Source organism: Pelodiscus sinensis, chromosome 22 (genome assembly GCF_049634645.1).
Source record: "Pelodiscus sinensis isolate JC-2024 chromosome 22, ASM4963464v1, whole genome shotgun sequence".
NCBI classification, from domain to species: domain Eukaryota; kingdom Metazoa; phylum Chordata; order Testudines; family Trionychidae; genus Pelodiscus; species Pelodiscus sinensis.
In genome coordinates, this window is record NC_134732.1 from 17,503,936 (window position 1) to 17,518,956 (window position 15,021).

General features: G+C 48.1%; 1 protein-coding gene across 2 annotated transcripts in view; it reads right to left on the minus strand.

Moving 5' to 3' along the window:
• VAV2 (vav guanine nucleotide exchange factor 2) overlaps positions 1 to 15,021 on the minus strand; it is a 409,172-nt gene that overhangs the window by 79,174 nt on the left and 314,977 nt on the right. For both annotated transcript variants that reach the window (XM_075905174.1, XM_075905173.1), the window contains exon 5: positions 4,689 to 4,791. In XM_075905174.1, the coding sequence (XP_075761289.1) occupies positions 4,689 to 4,791 (103 nt within the window). The remainder of the gene's footprint in view (positions 1 to 4,688; positions 4,792 to 15,021) is intronic.

Here is a 15,021-nt window from a genome sequence, read left to right on the forward strand (position 1 = left end):
TTCTTCACATTGTCTTCCAGATGATGGTGACAGACCAAGATCTCAAGATAGCAAAGAGGCGCACAAGCGAGGCGCAGCTAAGCCTCATAAATCAGGCATGAGAAAAACAAACCAGCATGAAGCTGTTAGAGCCAACACGGCGCTGAACCTTTAAAACAGGCCTGATTCTGAGCATCTGCAAAGACCACCTCCCTGAAAGTTCTTGGAAAGCTACACTAATAAATCTCACACTTGTTACTAGGGATCTGTATGTTTAACTGGTTAACCTTTAGCTTGATCGGTGAGGTTTACTGGTTAACGTTGACTGGTGGGGGCTGCTCCAGCTCCGCAGGCGATCCACCATGGACGGGGGCTGCTCCGGTTGTCTGAAGCAGCCCCTGGCCATTGGTTAACCACTTAACCAATTAAACAGAATTTTACATCCCTACTTGTTACCTCCATTTAAAACCAAATAAACCTCTAATGGGACCAGAATCCTTCCTGGGAATGACAACATGCATGGAAGTATGCCTTTAACTTGCTTTTTTGATTGACATCTTCATATTTTACCAGCAAGCATTAACTTGAAAGCCTTCAGCAGTTATTTCGAAGATACCAAGGGAAGGGAAATGGTTTATTGGATTTTTCAATCACAGTCTCAAGCTTTTATTAATCAGCCGTTAATAACAATATTCAGGACAGCACAACAAAATCTGAGGTTGTAAATATGAAATCGGCAAAATCGGCTATTGAAACCATGGTGAACTAACCCCAGGCTTTTAGGAGAAGGTTGCTGTGCATAGTTTGCTTCCAGAGTCCTGGGACAAGTGGGTAAGTTTTCTTTCATTTTAAGCTTGCTTGCATTAGGGAATTCCACCAAAAAAGTCCCACTAAAGGCATCAGTAGAAATGCAAGTGCCAATAAATCTTGTCTGGCTGTAGGTTGCGTCTACACTTTCAGTTTGAGGTGTGATTCCCGGTGTGTGTAGCTCGCATCTCACCTAGTGCACTAAAAATAACTAGAGTTCATTGGCACAAAAGCCCCTTATTCTGCACTCAGGACCTGACTTGGGGATTGCTGAATCCCCCTCAAGTGACACTGACTAAGTTACAGGTGCAACTTCTCAGGGCAAGTGTCACACTGCACTTACATATTGTTTATGGAAATGTGGTTTTGAATGTGAATATGTATAGATTGCATATGCTGATGCAAATCTGGGCATGTAACATTCAAAAGCTTGTAATTGCCCAAATGTGCATATTTTATTTGTGTGCACACATCTTTCTTGTATGTGAAGTTAGAAATATGAAGTGTCAACCTGTTTATTAAGCTAGGTCTTCTAGGGAAAGCTATAAATAGTGCTTACGGTACTTAAGGGCCCGGTGCTCAAGGCAATGATCTGTAAATAGTTTTGTTTTTCCAGTCAGCCTAAACTATGGTTGGTCCTAAAAAGACAGGTGACCATACCACCTGATGCTGGAATCCATACTGAATTTGGTATTTTTTCATGGGGGTAAGAAGAATGGAACAAAGAGTTCCCGCCCTTGGGGAAATTTTATTTCAGGGATAGGAAGCAAACAATAATTGTCTTCAGCTGGCTTCACAGAGTGCTCTCCACTACATGAAAAGACCTGGAAACAAAAGAATTCTAACAATGGGGAGAGAAGCTATTAGACTCAGGTCAAAAAAAAGATCCGCTTTAGCTGTGAAGAACTTTACCTGAAATAAAGACTAGGGTGATCAATTATATTTGTAACAATTTATATTAGTGCATTAGGCTTAGCAGGTGTGTTTTGTTTTATTTTAGATTAGCAAGTTACTTTGAGCTGTCTGCTATCCCTTGCAATCACATAAATCCTACTTGTTATACAGGTTGGACCTCCCTGATCCAGCACTCATGGGACCTGACTGGTCCTAGATAACGGATTTTTCTGGACCAGGGGAGGTGATTTCTGGCCCCCCTGCCACTGGCTCCTTCAGCCCTGGCCTGGCCACCGACCTCCCGGACGGCTCCCTCCCTACCACTGGCCCCTGCTTCCCTGCCAGCCAGCCCCAACTCTGCATGCTGGGTTCCTGCTGTCCTGCCAGGCAGCCCTGCCACCTCTGCACACCAGGCTCCCACCACCCTTCTGGGCAACCTCGCCACTTCCAGGTGCCAACTCTCCACCAGGATTCTCTGGTCCTTTGGAACATCCATGATCTGAATGTTGCCAGACCAGAGAGTTCCAGTTTAGAGAGTTTCAACCTGTACTTAATAAAATCACTTTTGTTTTTACGATTAAATAATTGTTACCCTGGAGAAGGTGCGGGGGAGCGAGGGAGGGGGGAGAGACAGCAGCTGTGACTCTCTCTTTCGTTCACAAAGGGTGCAAACTTTCTGATCTTTCTTGTGTAAAACTTCTATAGGGTAAGACAGATTTATCTGGGCTTCTGCTCCCATTGGGGTTGTGCATCAGGGTGCTGTGTCAAGCCTCAGAGCTGACCTGTTCTCAGTCTCTGGGAGAGGGGGTCTGTTACCACAATTCTATGCCTTTGCTGGGGGAGACCACACCTTCTGGCTCAACCAGACAGGGTGACGGGGCCTTGCTGAGGGTAGGGAGGCAGGCTCAGTGGTATGATATTCTCAAGGGGATCTCTGTGACCCAAACCATCACAGAGAGGCCTTGGGAGATTCTAATTCCGATCCCAGTTCAATTAGCAGTCTCTTCAATGAAGTCGATAGCATTACACTGAGTATAGAACTGGGGAGAGCCCCTCCCCCCCGGCACACATTCCTAGCAGCTCCACGGCAGAGCTTGCAGCCTGGGATTGCTCTGACTGCGAAGTTCCTGCCACTCCACACCTCCAAATGCCAGCAGCAGCAATCTGGGATTCGCGACTGCAGGTCTCGCGAAGGGAATTTAATGGACCGGTGAACTTGTATGTTTATCCCGCTTCCTCCCAGAGTTATGAAGCTTGTCAGCTGCTGTGTGCAGCCAGAAGACAGCAATTAGACTCTACTCAGATCCTGGGGGTGGAAGAATTTCACTTGAATCTCAAAAAACGTGGATGGGCATGTTCCAGCTATGAGTTCTCTTGCAAATTTGCATCAGAAGAAACAACAAATGTGGTGCGTCCACATGGTTAGCTGGGAAAAGAACCTCCTTGGGTGGTTCTTTTTTCATGGTACTACACACTTCAACCTCTTTAATCCGGCACCCTTGGGAAACAGGGCATGCCAGATTAAAGATCTTGTGGGGCCACGGAGCTCACCATGGAGTCTTGGCGTGAGGGGGTCTGGGGGTTGGGCTCTGTATTAGGGATGTGAATGGGTAACCGGTTAACTGGTTACCTGCTAAACATCACCCTTACCAGGTGATACTTACCTGCTGCTCCAGCCCTACTGGGCCCATCGTGGGGTGGGCCAGCATCAGGCAGCCCTGTGGGGATGGAGAGGCAGAGAGCGGCAGCACCAGAAGACCCACGGGGCCAGAAGCAGCAGCCCCACGGGGTTGACAGAGGTGCCCGCCAGGTACCTGCTTAATCAGTTTAACTGGTTAACTGACTAAATGGGATTTTACATCTTTACTCCACGCCCCCCGCTGCTCCCAGGCACCACCCCCTGCTGCTATAGGAGTAGTGGGGAAAAGCTGCAGGGGAAGCATGTGGCTGCACTGCCGGAGAGGGAACGGCAGTGCACACAGTCACTTCCTCCTCCGTACTACAGGTGCTCCTGGATCAGGGATACCGAGAGTGCAGAGATTCATGGGGAATTGTTTGGTAGCCTGCTCCAGGAGAACACTGGACATGTTCATTCAGGGTAAAATACTGCTTTGTTCCTAGCCAACACATGGCTTCGTTCCCAGAGTAAATGTTCTAAGGGAGAAATATGCCGCTGTGCAGAGTAACTCAGGCAGCATTCAAGTCAAAATAGGACTCATGTGGGATTTAAGTGGTTTGTTGGTGTCATCCCGGCCCCTCTGCATGGGGGACAATTTCATTCCCAAAAGATTCCGGACAAAGTTCGGTCTCATACAAGCAAACGGGATTGATCCAAAGCCCCCTTGAAATCAACATGAGCCTTTTCACTGATATCCCTCGGCCCTTAGCGCCTAGAGCCCTATTAAAATTCCGAACCATGTGTTGCTTTCAGCTAAGACTTTCAAAACTCACTAATGGCTTTCAATGCCCAAATTCCCATTAACATTATTTGAGGAAGTCAGGCATCCAACCCTCCTAGGCAGCGTTTAAAATCTGAGCCTTAAAAATCTACCTGCGCTGGTGTAGCCATAAGAGCTACGGTCAAAATACCCAAGAGGAAAACTGCATCTTCACTTCAAATATCTGCCAACTCTGGCCTGAATCTAAGAATACTTGCAGTGTAAGACACACAACCGGCTAATTGTGCAGGTATGAATCACAGCTCTCGCCTTAGAAAGGGATTTGGCTCCGTAGCGAGTTACTATATTTGCACTTCCTTAACAACTGGGATTTCTAGGGCTTCTTTCTTCCCATTCTTTAGATGACCGCACCATGGAAACCCTTTGGGAAACCCGACCAGGCTAGCTCAATCACTCTTCTCACCACCTCCCACCATCCTGCCCCCCACTTCGTTTTCAAAGAACGAATAGGTTTGAGATCCTTGTGTTTCATTGGGGCTGCATTGTTTGTTTGTTTTAACTTTCTCCCCTCCCTTCAAGACATGGTATTTCAAATGCGTAAGTTGTTACCATGGGTTGTTGAACTTCCACTTTGATGATATCTTCGTAGATATCATCGCCTTCGTCTTCACAGGGCACGCAGTCATAAATATCCTCCCCCAGATCATGTTCGCTGAAACAAAAACAAGATGATTTAGAAATACAGAGGATACGGTCTCCACAGGTAGATTATGCACGTGCTGGAGGAGAGGGAAAAGGAACAAAGCCCAAACACTTTAATGTTCTCATTTCTCTTCCCCGCTTTGCATGAAGGACGTTTTTGCGATACACCACGTTTACACCAGAGTCGGAGGTAGACTGTGTCACACTCCACAGCTATATTGCTTCTAATGGGCCAGCCTATTTCAAACTAGGGTTGCCAGGTGTCCGGTTTTGAACCAGACAGTCCAGTATTTGAACTTTCTGTTTGGGAAACAAATTGAGAAAACAGAAATGAGACAATAGAAATGTCCGGTATTTTCTAAATCAGATGTAATGTCAAGTGTGTCTGGTATTTGTGTAGAAGCCATCTAGCAACCCTATTTCAACCATCAAAGGAAACTGGTTCCCCTCCTGGACTCAGCTACTGCAGCTATTTATAGCACTTTATTCGTTCCATGTCCTTCACAGAAATCAGCTAATTAGTCCCGCTAACACCCTAGGGTAGTTCACAGACACATCGATTCCAAGAGCAGAAGGGCCCATGGTGATCTGACAGGTTGACCTCCCAGGAGCCGTCTACACTGCACACTTAGCCCCCACAGGGTCTGATTCAGGGCTGAGCCCAAGGCCCTCTTCTGTCCACACACAGGCAACTTATACCAGCTGCTTATCTCGCGTTTCACCCGCAGTCCTCCAATGGACTTGCCCCCCTGCCCCTCCAGAGATGAATCTGGCCCACAGCATGCTTGGAGCCATAGCTTTATACGCTCTTTTTGGCCGTGTTGGCATTGCAACAGCACTCAGAGGCCACAAGTACATCTGGGACCTGCCTGTGGTAGCCGATGTATGTACATACAGTAAAACACACATCCTGCTCTGAAGGCGCGCGCGCGCACACACACACACACACACACACACACACACGTGACTGTGAGCAGCAGGAAAATAATTCTGTGTCAATTGACTAATAGATTTAATAGCCTCTGATGAAGTGTGATTTTACCGTGAAAATATATGCCCTAATAAACAAACAAACTTTTTTTTCCTGCTATAAAATACCTGGTTTCTGTTATTCCTCTCCAGCTCATCATCTGAGGAAGCAGGCTTTGCCCATGAAAGCTCATGATTCTACATATTTCTGTTGGTCTCTACGGTGCCACAGGACTCTGTTGTTTTTAAAGTTACAGACTAACACAGTTACTCCGCTGAGACAAATAAATCTGTTCGTCTTTAAGGTGCCGCAGGACTCCCATTCTTTTTGCATATTTATACTGTTGCCCACATTCCCAAGGCAGTCTACAGCCGAAGTCAAAGTGATAATTCAGCTTAGCACAATGTTGTTTTTATGTTTTTTTTAATAATTTTGATGGATAACATCAATGTTTGTCTTTAAGCATTTTTAATCAATTTAAATTTTCACGGTTGTGGGAATTTATTGGGGACAGCGTGGATGAGGGTCCAGGGGATAACTTTTTAACACTTGATATAACCGTTTAAACCCAAATTCTCAACATCACATATCAAAATATACAGCATACATGTCCTTAAATCACACTAACGACTTTTCAAGTAGCACTTGTCTTTCTTTGCCTATCTATACATTTTGATCCTCATCCATGGAAATATTTTTCCATCAGTTGTACAGGGAAATCAAACTTTTCCAAAATGTATTGACAACAATCAAATCCCCCCAAGCCCAATTTCAAGCGTTAAAGGGCTTACTACATTCTACAGGGTTAAAAAGAGCTGTGTGGCTCTGGGACCTTGAATTGTCAGGTCAAGTTTATCCTAACAAGTTGCCTGAGCTGTTAACTTCCAAAAGGGCATCGGAAACGTGCTCTTTCCCTTTCTTTTAACTCAGACACGCTTGTGGGGATCTTGCAACTGAAACACAAAGCTTTGTTTCTTGCAGCACAAGGGGAAACATTGCTGCTCTGTGCTAGTGCTTTCTTTCAACTCTGTGTGTGATAGAATCACACATCCTGTGTTCAAAGCTATCTATGCAACCTTTTCTTGCAGGAGTCATTGAAATGCCAGAGAAGATCCCCACATGGGCAGAGGAATAAGGGAAGGTTCAGGTGGAGGGGAGAGCAGCACACAAAAAGAATATAAGTAAGCAAAGGATTTTTACTGTTATTATCCTTATCAAGAAAAAGAAATATGACAGCAGTGCCTGGAGACTGTGGTTGGCCCCACTGCATGGCTAGGTTAGGGTGACCATCTGTCCCGTGTTTACCGGGACTGCTTCGTGTTTTAGCTGTCTCCCAGGCATCCCAACTTTTTTTTAAAAAGGGGTAAAATGTCCCATGTTTGCACACCCCCTGCTGGTTCTTGAGTGCCCCGGTTACTGCCAGCCACAAAAAAGCAGGCACCAGCATGTGGTGTGTGGAGTCAGGCAGGGTGCCGAGGGAGAAACCAGGTAGTAGCTTCCCTCCCTGTGCACCCTAAAGAAGGGGGGAGGTCTGCCAGCCTTTCAGGAACATGGGGCTGAAGCCCCAACCACTGGTGCCCCTTTCTTGAGCACCCCCACCTCTGGCTGCAGCCCCGTTCTCAGGCGGCACCCACCTGCTGCGGGGCTGAAGTCCCATTCCCGGGCAGCCCCTGCCACGGGGGGCGGCTCCTGCCCCCATCCCATTTCCTCCCTGTCCCCTCCACTGTGGGAATTTCCCTCCGCTTCCTCCACCCACTGCAATGCTGAAGCCCTGAGCCCTGGCAGTTCCTCCCCTCCCCCCCCCCCCCCAGCCACTATGGGGCTGAAGTCCTGAGTGGCGCCAGTGCCCCCCCCCCATTGGTGTCCTGTATCGGGTACAGGGAAATATGGTCACTCTGAGCTAGGTGCTATGCTGACACAGATCCCAGATTTCCAGTCAGAGCCATATAAATGTACTCCTGCATGTGCATGGGGCCCCGTTGACTTTCATGAGGCTCAGCATAAGTGCACAGGTCCAAATGGGCCGATCCCCCTGGGAAAATCAGGATTCAAGAGGAAGACACAGAGGTGACAGCCACATTCAAATAGCCACTTCCCACTCCGGTGATTTTCCTGCGAGTCTCGTGATTTTTTGATGTGATTTGGAGCCACGTGAATGCATGTGCATGTCAGCTTTCACTGTTACAGAGCAAGTTTTAACCTTGATTGCTTGTGAGAGAAGCTTGAAAACATCTCTCAAGTGCACCCTAAAGACTTATGGTATGGGGGAGAAAGCAGAAGCCAAATGAGAAGAAACCAACATTTTGTGAAATCACATGATTTTTACACTCACCCTATGATTTTTTAAATACTTGGGATTGGTGATAATTGAACTAGAAACATGAACCTGATCTCAGCTTGATTTTAAACACACACACACACACACACACACACACACACTTACTTTGGATTTAGAGTGCTTGTTTCGTTCAGTGGCTCAGTAAAGATAAAAGAGACTAAATGCTGATCTTATTTATTTCGATGGATCATTATACTAAGGACAGATCTATACTAAAGCCGGAAGGTTGGCTTAAGGTAAATAGCATATCTGGAGTCGATGTATCCTATGCCAAGTTTCAGCACTGTCCCCACAGTGGGAGGTTGATGGGCGAAACGCTCCCATCGACTTCCTTTACTCCATGCAACTGTGAGGAGTACTGTGGTTGATGGAGGCACTGTCAGCAATCAATTTAGTGGGTCTTTACTAGATCCGCTAAATCATACACCAGAAGATTGACCACTATAGCGCCGATCTCCGCGACAGTGAAGACAAGCCTGAAGGATAATATAGCATGAGGTAGCATGTAGCTACATAATAAAGGTCTCTGGATTATTGGGATTCCAGTCTAAGTAAATCCACCAACCTTTAGCTTCTTTTAGGCTGCATTATTAGAATCATCTGAATTAAGCTTAGTGTAAAATACCTAGATTGTGCGTAAAATGGTCTTTGACCCTCAATATCTTCTAGAGAGAAAAATCTAAATTGGACAATTCCAGAGTCCACTCTCTGTGTTTTCTAACTTGTCTCTCTTTGCTAAGCAATATATTTTTAGAAGCCTGGATTTGAATTATTTTAACTCTCCTTAGAAAAAATATAAACAATTCTCTAGAATGAAACTCAAAGGAAACTGCTGACTGACCCAGCCAAAGATGCTAACACATCAATGCCAAGGTAGCTAAGAGACACAGAGAATAATGTGATATTCTGCAGAATCATAGTTGACTGAGAGGCCTGCTTTTTGAAAGCTTTGATGAAGGCAAACAAACATCCGTAGCAGTGTGAAAAACATCTTCTTTGCCAAAATCCAAAAGGAGCACGTAGAGAGGAGCTATCTACTGTAGGCTCAGCAAAAGTCCCAATGCCTTACAACATAGAAGGAGAGAAGAAAAAAAATCAGACTACCAATATTCGCAAAAGTGGATTTTGTTTCTCTTTTAAATGCTTTTATTCCCATTTCTAAATGCACATGCAGTCAACACAAGTATGTTTTTAATATGCCCCGGTGTGCATTACTGACTCTGTTCCTACAGAGCAATATTCACTGTAGCTGCTCTAGTAATACTTATTACTAGCCAGCGATCCATCTTCCCTTTTTCCAAGTGGCGTCACTGCAGTTATTCCGTCCCAATATTTGTATTCTGAGCTGTTCCCTTCAGCCAGAGCAACTGCATCCAGATTCCCAATTTATCTTCCATTCCAGCAGGCAGCCATCAGATTTCGAGCTATATCGCCGTATATCATTTGAGTGGCTGGAAAGTCATTAGGCAGCCTAAGGTTGAGTTAACATTGCACCTGTTATTCCTTCCATCAGCCAGCAGGACCCCGTACTGGGTGACCAAGCCAAAAGTCATGTGTGAAGCCCCCAAACGTTGGCCAGCCACATCGACTGCACCGCCACGACTCTAAGTCCTGGCGCTTGGCGCTAATGCATCGGTTGCCAGCTCCCGCACCGCCACCGGCTTCCCTGCATCAAACATGCATCATGATCACAGGGACTTACTGGAACAAAACAAACACTGTAGATCAAACGTCTCCCAGCCACTTAGGCCCACACCGGAGACAGACTGTCACTCTGCCTACCTCACCAGGCCCAGCTCAGGAACATGTTGAGCTTTAAACAATCAGAAGTCTCAGTGCTGGTGACAGAGATCCGCCCGCCTGCTGCCCAAGCCACCAAGGATAAACAGACGAGCAGTGCCATTTATTTTCTCTAGATAGATGGCACAGAGCTGCCGTTTATCCCTTAGAGTTTCTCCTGTACGGTCCTGCTGTCAGGTAGAGAAATAGAACACGGCAAGTGCCAAACCAGGGTGTCACCACCAAAGGCGCAGGCTGTGTGAAGCAGACAGAACAGAGAAGAAAGCCCTTCCCTGCAACTAACATTGGAAAACTACTAAAACACCACCACCCCGCTTTCCCCAACTCCACTCTCCAGCATTTAACTCCTAGCTGTCTGGATCAAGGATTAAACGCTCCCTTTGATAAAGGCCCAGGGGTAAACCACACAAAGGAGTAGGGCGGCCTTCCTGAGTTACAGGTTGTCTGAATGTCACAGATGGTTTAATGTCCAAGGTACTGAGTACCATGGGCTGTGGGTGAAGGCCCAATTGGGAAAGGCAAGCCCCAGTCCTGCCCCTTCTACCTGAGGCCCCATCCCTGAAGCCCAGCCCAGCCCATTCCCAACTCAATCCTTCCTGGATACTTGGGAGGGCTGGGGCTGCCGCGCTGTGGCCCCGGCCCTCTCTGGCTGCCAGGGAGCAGGGCTGCCATGTGATGGTCCCAGTCCTCCCTGGTGGCTGGGGAAGCTGGGTTGCCGTGACACGGTCTCAGCCCTACCTGGTAGCCAGGAAGGATCGGGCTGGGGACAGATGGGGTGTGTAGGCAATTTTGGGAAGGCTGTGCCTTCCCTTGCGTACATCACCAGCCACCCATGCTGAGTACCCAGCTCAGCTGCTGAAGTCCCAGGGAAATGCTGTTGCTCAGCACTTCTGAATGTCAGGCCCAGGCTTAATGAGAAATCTGTGCGGCAACCTACACCAAGTGAAATTAGGAGGGGATGAGAGGTGGGGCGGGGTGGAGGTTAAGAATCATTTCACACACGTAATGACCACTGTCAAGAACGGAAACCAGCTCTTCAAGCCCCGAAAGCAGGAGTCTCTGGTATTTGACTCAAAGGAGTCCTCTCGCTAGCTGGTAGCGGCAGCCGACTCCCATCCGCTGTGGAATAGCCCCTTGGTGTGGGACACTGAACACAGAACGAGCCGGGATTCACACCTGTAGCCAGAGGTTCTGACTGACACCTTATACCTAACAGAGTGTAAGTACCACATGGGACACGCCAGGCAGAGCCCTGTTCTGGTAAAAGCTGATTCTGTGATTTATTCTAACTCGGGGCTTGAGTCTTCCTCCCCCACATTCATTCCCTCAGGCTGTGTCTAGACTACATGCCTCAGTTGTCAGAGACATGTAGATTAGACACATAGGCAAAGGTAAATGAAGCCACGATTTAAATGATCGCAGCTTCATTTACATTTACATGGCTGCCGCGCTGAGCCGACAAACAGCTGATCAGCTGTTTGTCCACTCAGTGCGCTAGTCTGGACGCTCCCCTGCCGACATCAAAGCCCTTTGTCGGCAGCCCCGTTATTCCTCGGGCTGTCGACAAAGGTCTTTGATGTCGGCAGGGGAGCGTCCAGACTAGCGCACTGAGTAGACAAACAGCTGATCAGCTGTTTGTCGGCTCAGCGCGGCAGCCATGTAAATGTAAATGAAGCCGCGATCATTTAAATCGCGGCTTCATTTACCTTTGCCAAAACAACAAATCTTCATGGCTCCGTCAACGGAGCCATGTAGTTTAGACGTACCCTCAGAGTTCTCCTCGCGTTTCCTCTTTAATCCTCTGAATCAGTCTGTTGCGAAGGTTCCCGCCATTGACCATAAGCACCACGGGTGACCCGAGGCAGCATTCGGGAGGTTCACCGCCCTCCTGTGCCCCTGCCAAAATGTTCATTGCTAAATGGGGTGCCCTCTCCCTGCCCCTCTTGTTGGGCCTCCCTTCACCCGCTCCCCCAACAGGCAAGGGTGGCCTATGATAAGGACCCTGCTGGCAGCAAAGGGCTTTTACAGACACAGTTGCCAGGAGCAACATCATCAGGACTAGACCGCCTCCATCTCCCACGCACAGGGGCTCAGAATCCCCCACTTTGGGCGTCCTGCATTCAGCACTCTCTGTGTTGAGGGAGGCTGGCAGAGCCCATGATGCCCCAGCCCCCGCGCCTTGGGAAGTTTCGCAGCGCCACCCCAACCGTCCTATGGAGGGTCCCAAGGGATTCCCTGGTGGCCTGGCGTGGGACAGCCACAGGGGTTGCCCCCCCCAGTCACCATGGCAACGGGAGCCAGAGTGGCCACCGCAGTGAGTGAGAGAGAGGAGAGGGGACCCCTGCTGCTGCCCCACACCAGGCCCCCAGTAATCCCCCCACTCACTACGTGTGGGGGAGACAGCAAGGGGGCGGGCTTGGGGATGGGGAGGAGCAGTGCAGGGGTGGACAGGGCCTGCAGCGGGAGTGGGGAGGGGAATGCCCTGGGCCCTGCTTCTGGGGCATTGGGGGAGGGGGTTGCTGCAGGCCCTACCCCCCAAAGGACAGCCCTGGACACTGGTATGGCTAGCACAGGCATGTCCAAAGTCCGGCCCGCGGGCCAATTGCGGCCCGTGTTCCGGTTTAATACGGCCCCCCAGGTAATTTGGCAATATCTATCTTTTATGGCCCCCAACGAATCCATATGTATTGAGATGAATACATTGTAAAATCTCAGTTAATGTCAGTTGGTCTAAATCAGTTATAAATATATTTGGACACAACATGTATACTTGGTGTTATGTTCCTGTTCATATTTTTTGAACTTAAAAGTTGACAGACAACCTTTATTGCCAATAATATGTAATGTACTGTACAATGTTCCTGACATATATTTCAGCTTCCTGGATTTTTTTTTTTCATCTGGCCTTCAGATATGAAAGGCAGAGTGATTTAACACCTGTTTAGATTTGTCATCCATGTGACGAAATGAAAAGTATGCCGTTTGCAATAAACTTTGCATAAAATAGTTAATTTGCATTTAATTTTAATGGTTCAAAGAATGTCAGGCAAAATGGTCGGCCCTCACGAATGTTCACTTCATCAAATCTGGCCCTCTTTGAAAAAAGTTTGGACATCCCTGGGCTAGCAGCTCCTCCTTCCCCCTAGGGCTCTATTCTTGCACTGCAATTATACAACTAATATCAACATGCAACGCCTTTTTCTGAATAGCGGGCTGCACTAGCCTTAATACTCAACAGCGCTGGAGTTGGCACAAACACTGAAGAACACAAAGCACCAGTTAAGATGAATCCATACTAAGGAGGAAGAAAACAAAATTTTGGGGAGGGGAGGACATTGCTAATTCCCGCGAAGAACCAGGAGAAAGTCTACCCACGACAGAATGGTGGGGGAGAGCAGCCGATACTCATGTATGTAATCGTTACTCACCCAAGCCGAACAGAGATTAACATGATTAAGAGCTCCCAGAACGGTCCATTAACACCTCCACAGGCATTCTCTGTCGGCTTATTTTGACACTTGTGGCTTTTACTGTTAATCACTAAGGCTCATGCTTCATTACACAGCGCAGTGCATAGTAAAAGCGAAGTAAGATCTTGGTTAGAACAGGAATAAGAATGTGGCGTTCTGTTCACAGCTCTGCCACTCAGTTGCTGCGTGGCCTTTGGCAATTTACTTCACCTCCCTCTGCTCCCAATTTCTTTGTCGAACGGGGATGACAGCACCCCAATACCTCACAAGAGAGATGGCGGGAATCAATTAAGTCTGCCATTTAAGAATAGGGTTATCAAACCTCCTGGTTTCACTAGAAGTCTCCTAGAATACGGCTCTATCTCCCAGACTACTTCAGCCCAACTGGGAGCTTTTGGGTGCTAACAGGCTGGCAGTGAGGCAGGGCCAATGGGAGCAGTGGGCAGTGGAGCATTTTTCTGACAAAACTCTGTAGTGTAGACAGAGCCTCAAAGGCCTCTGAGAGCCTGGCTCCTCCCACACCCAAACTCCTTTCCAGAGCCCACCACCTGTCCCCATCCCACATCCAAACGTCCTCACAGAGCCCACACCCCTTCCTGCATCCCAACCACCTGCCCCAGCCTGATGACAGTGAGAGAGAGAGTGAGGGACAGCAAGCAAAGGAGGGAGGGTGGAGTGAGTAGCCCTGCAGAGAAGGTGGAGACAGGGGTGCAGCCTCTGGGAAAGGGCAGAGCAAGGATCTTTGGGTTTGTGCTACAAGATAGTTGGCAGTGGGACTGACAGCCACTGCAGGCCCCAAAGCAAGGTGTGTGGAGGGCCCCCAGGAAGGGAAGGGCCTTGAACAGAAGAGGCAGGGCCGAGGGCATTCAGCCCTTAGTGCTGCCTGGGCTGTAGCACTGCCTCCCCTTACCAATCCTCAGAGCCCTGTGGAGCACCCTTAGCTGTGCTCCGGTGCTCTGTCAGTGATCAAAGAGGCCTGGAGCTCCAGCCGCCACTGCCACAGTGGCAGCGGCCAGGACCCCTGAGGTCCCATTTTCCTCGACCCCCTTTTGCCTCTGGCAGGCCTGATAGTTGACAGACCCCTGGATACAACGTTCTCGAGATGCACAGATCAGCCAGCCATGGTAGTACTGCAGTAATAAAGTCTTTGTCTGCCAGGACCTCATTTACTATAGTATATTCCTGCTGAGAAGTGCAGTGGGATGCTCTTCTTGTGGTGAACTATCAAAGGTGCCGCTTTCACAGAACCTCCCAGGACAGACAGTAGCTTGTAAAATCTTGCTGCTTTGTATATCACTGTTGACATTCGTGTTTTTCACACATTGATTTTCATCGCTCTTTGCAAGGCGTGCGCCTGAGCTGGAAATAGATAACTATTAAAAAGATACATCAAGAGGATTTTAGTCTGTGGAAACTTAATAACACGGCCCCATGGTAACAATGAACAATGGCCAAGATGCTCCAATGGCATAAATAGCACCATTCCACTGATTTAGAGGCCTGTCATTCTAAGCCAGCTCAGGATCTGAGGTGCCATTTCCAAAAGAGACTCATTCCTGTTTTCAAAATTGATTTAAGACCAGAGGACCCAAAGTCTCATTAAAATGGAGTTCAGGTTCTAAAGGGCCTGTGACGGTTCTCTGGGCAGCCCAGGACTGAGTC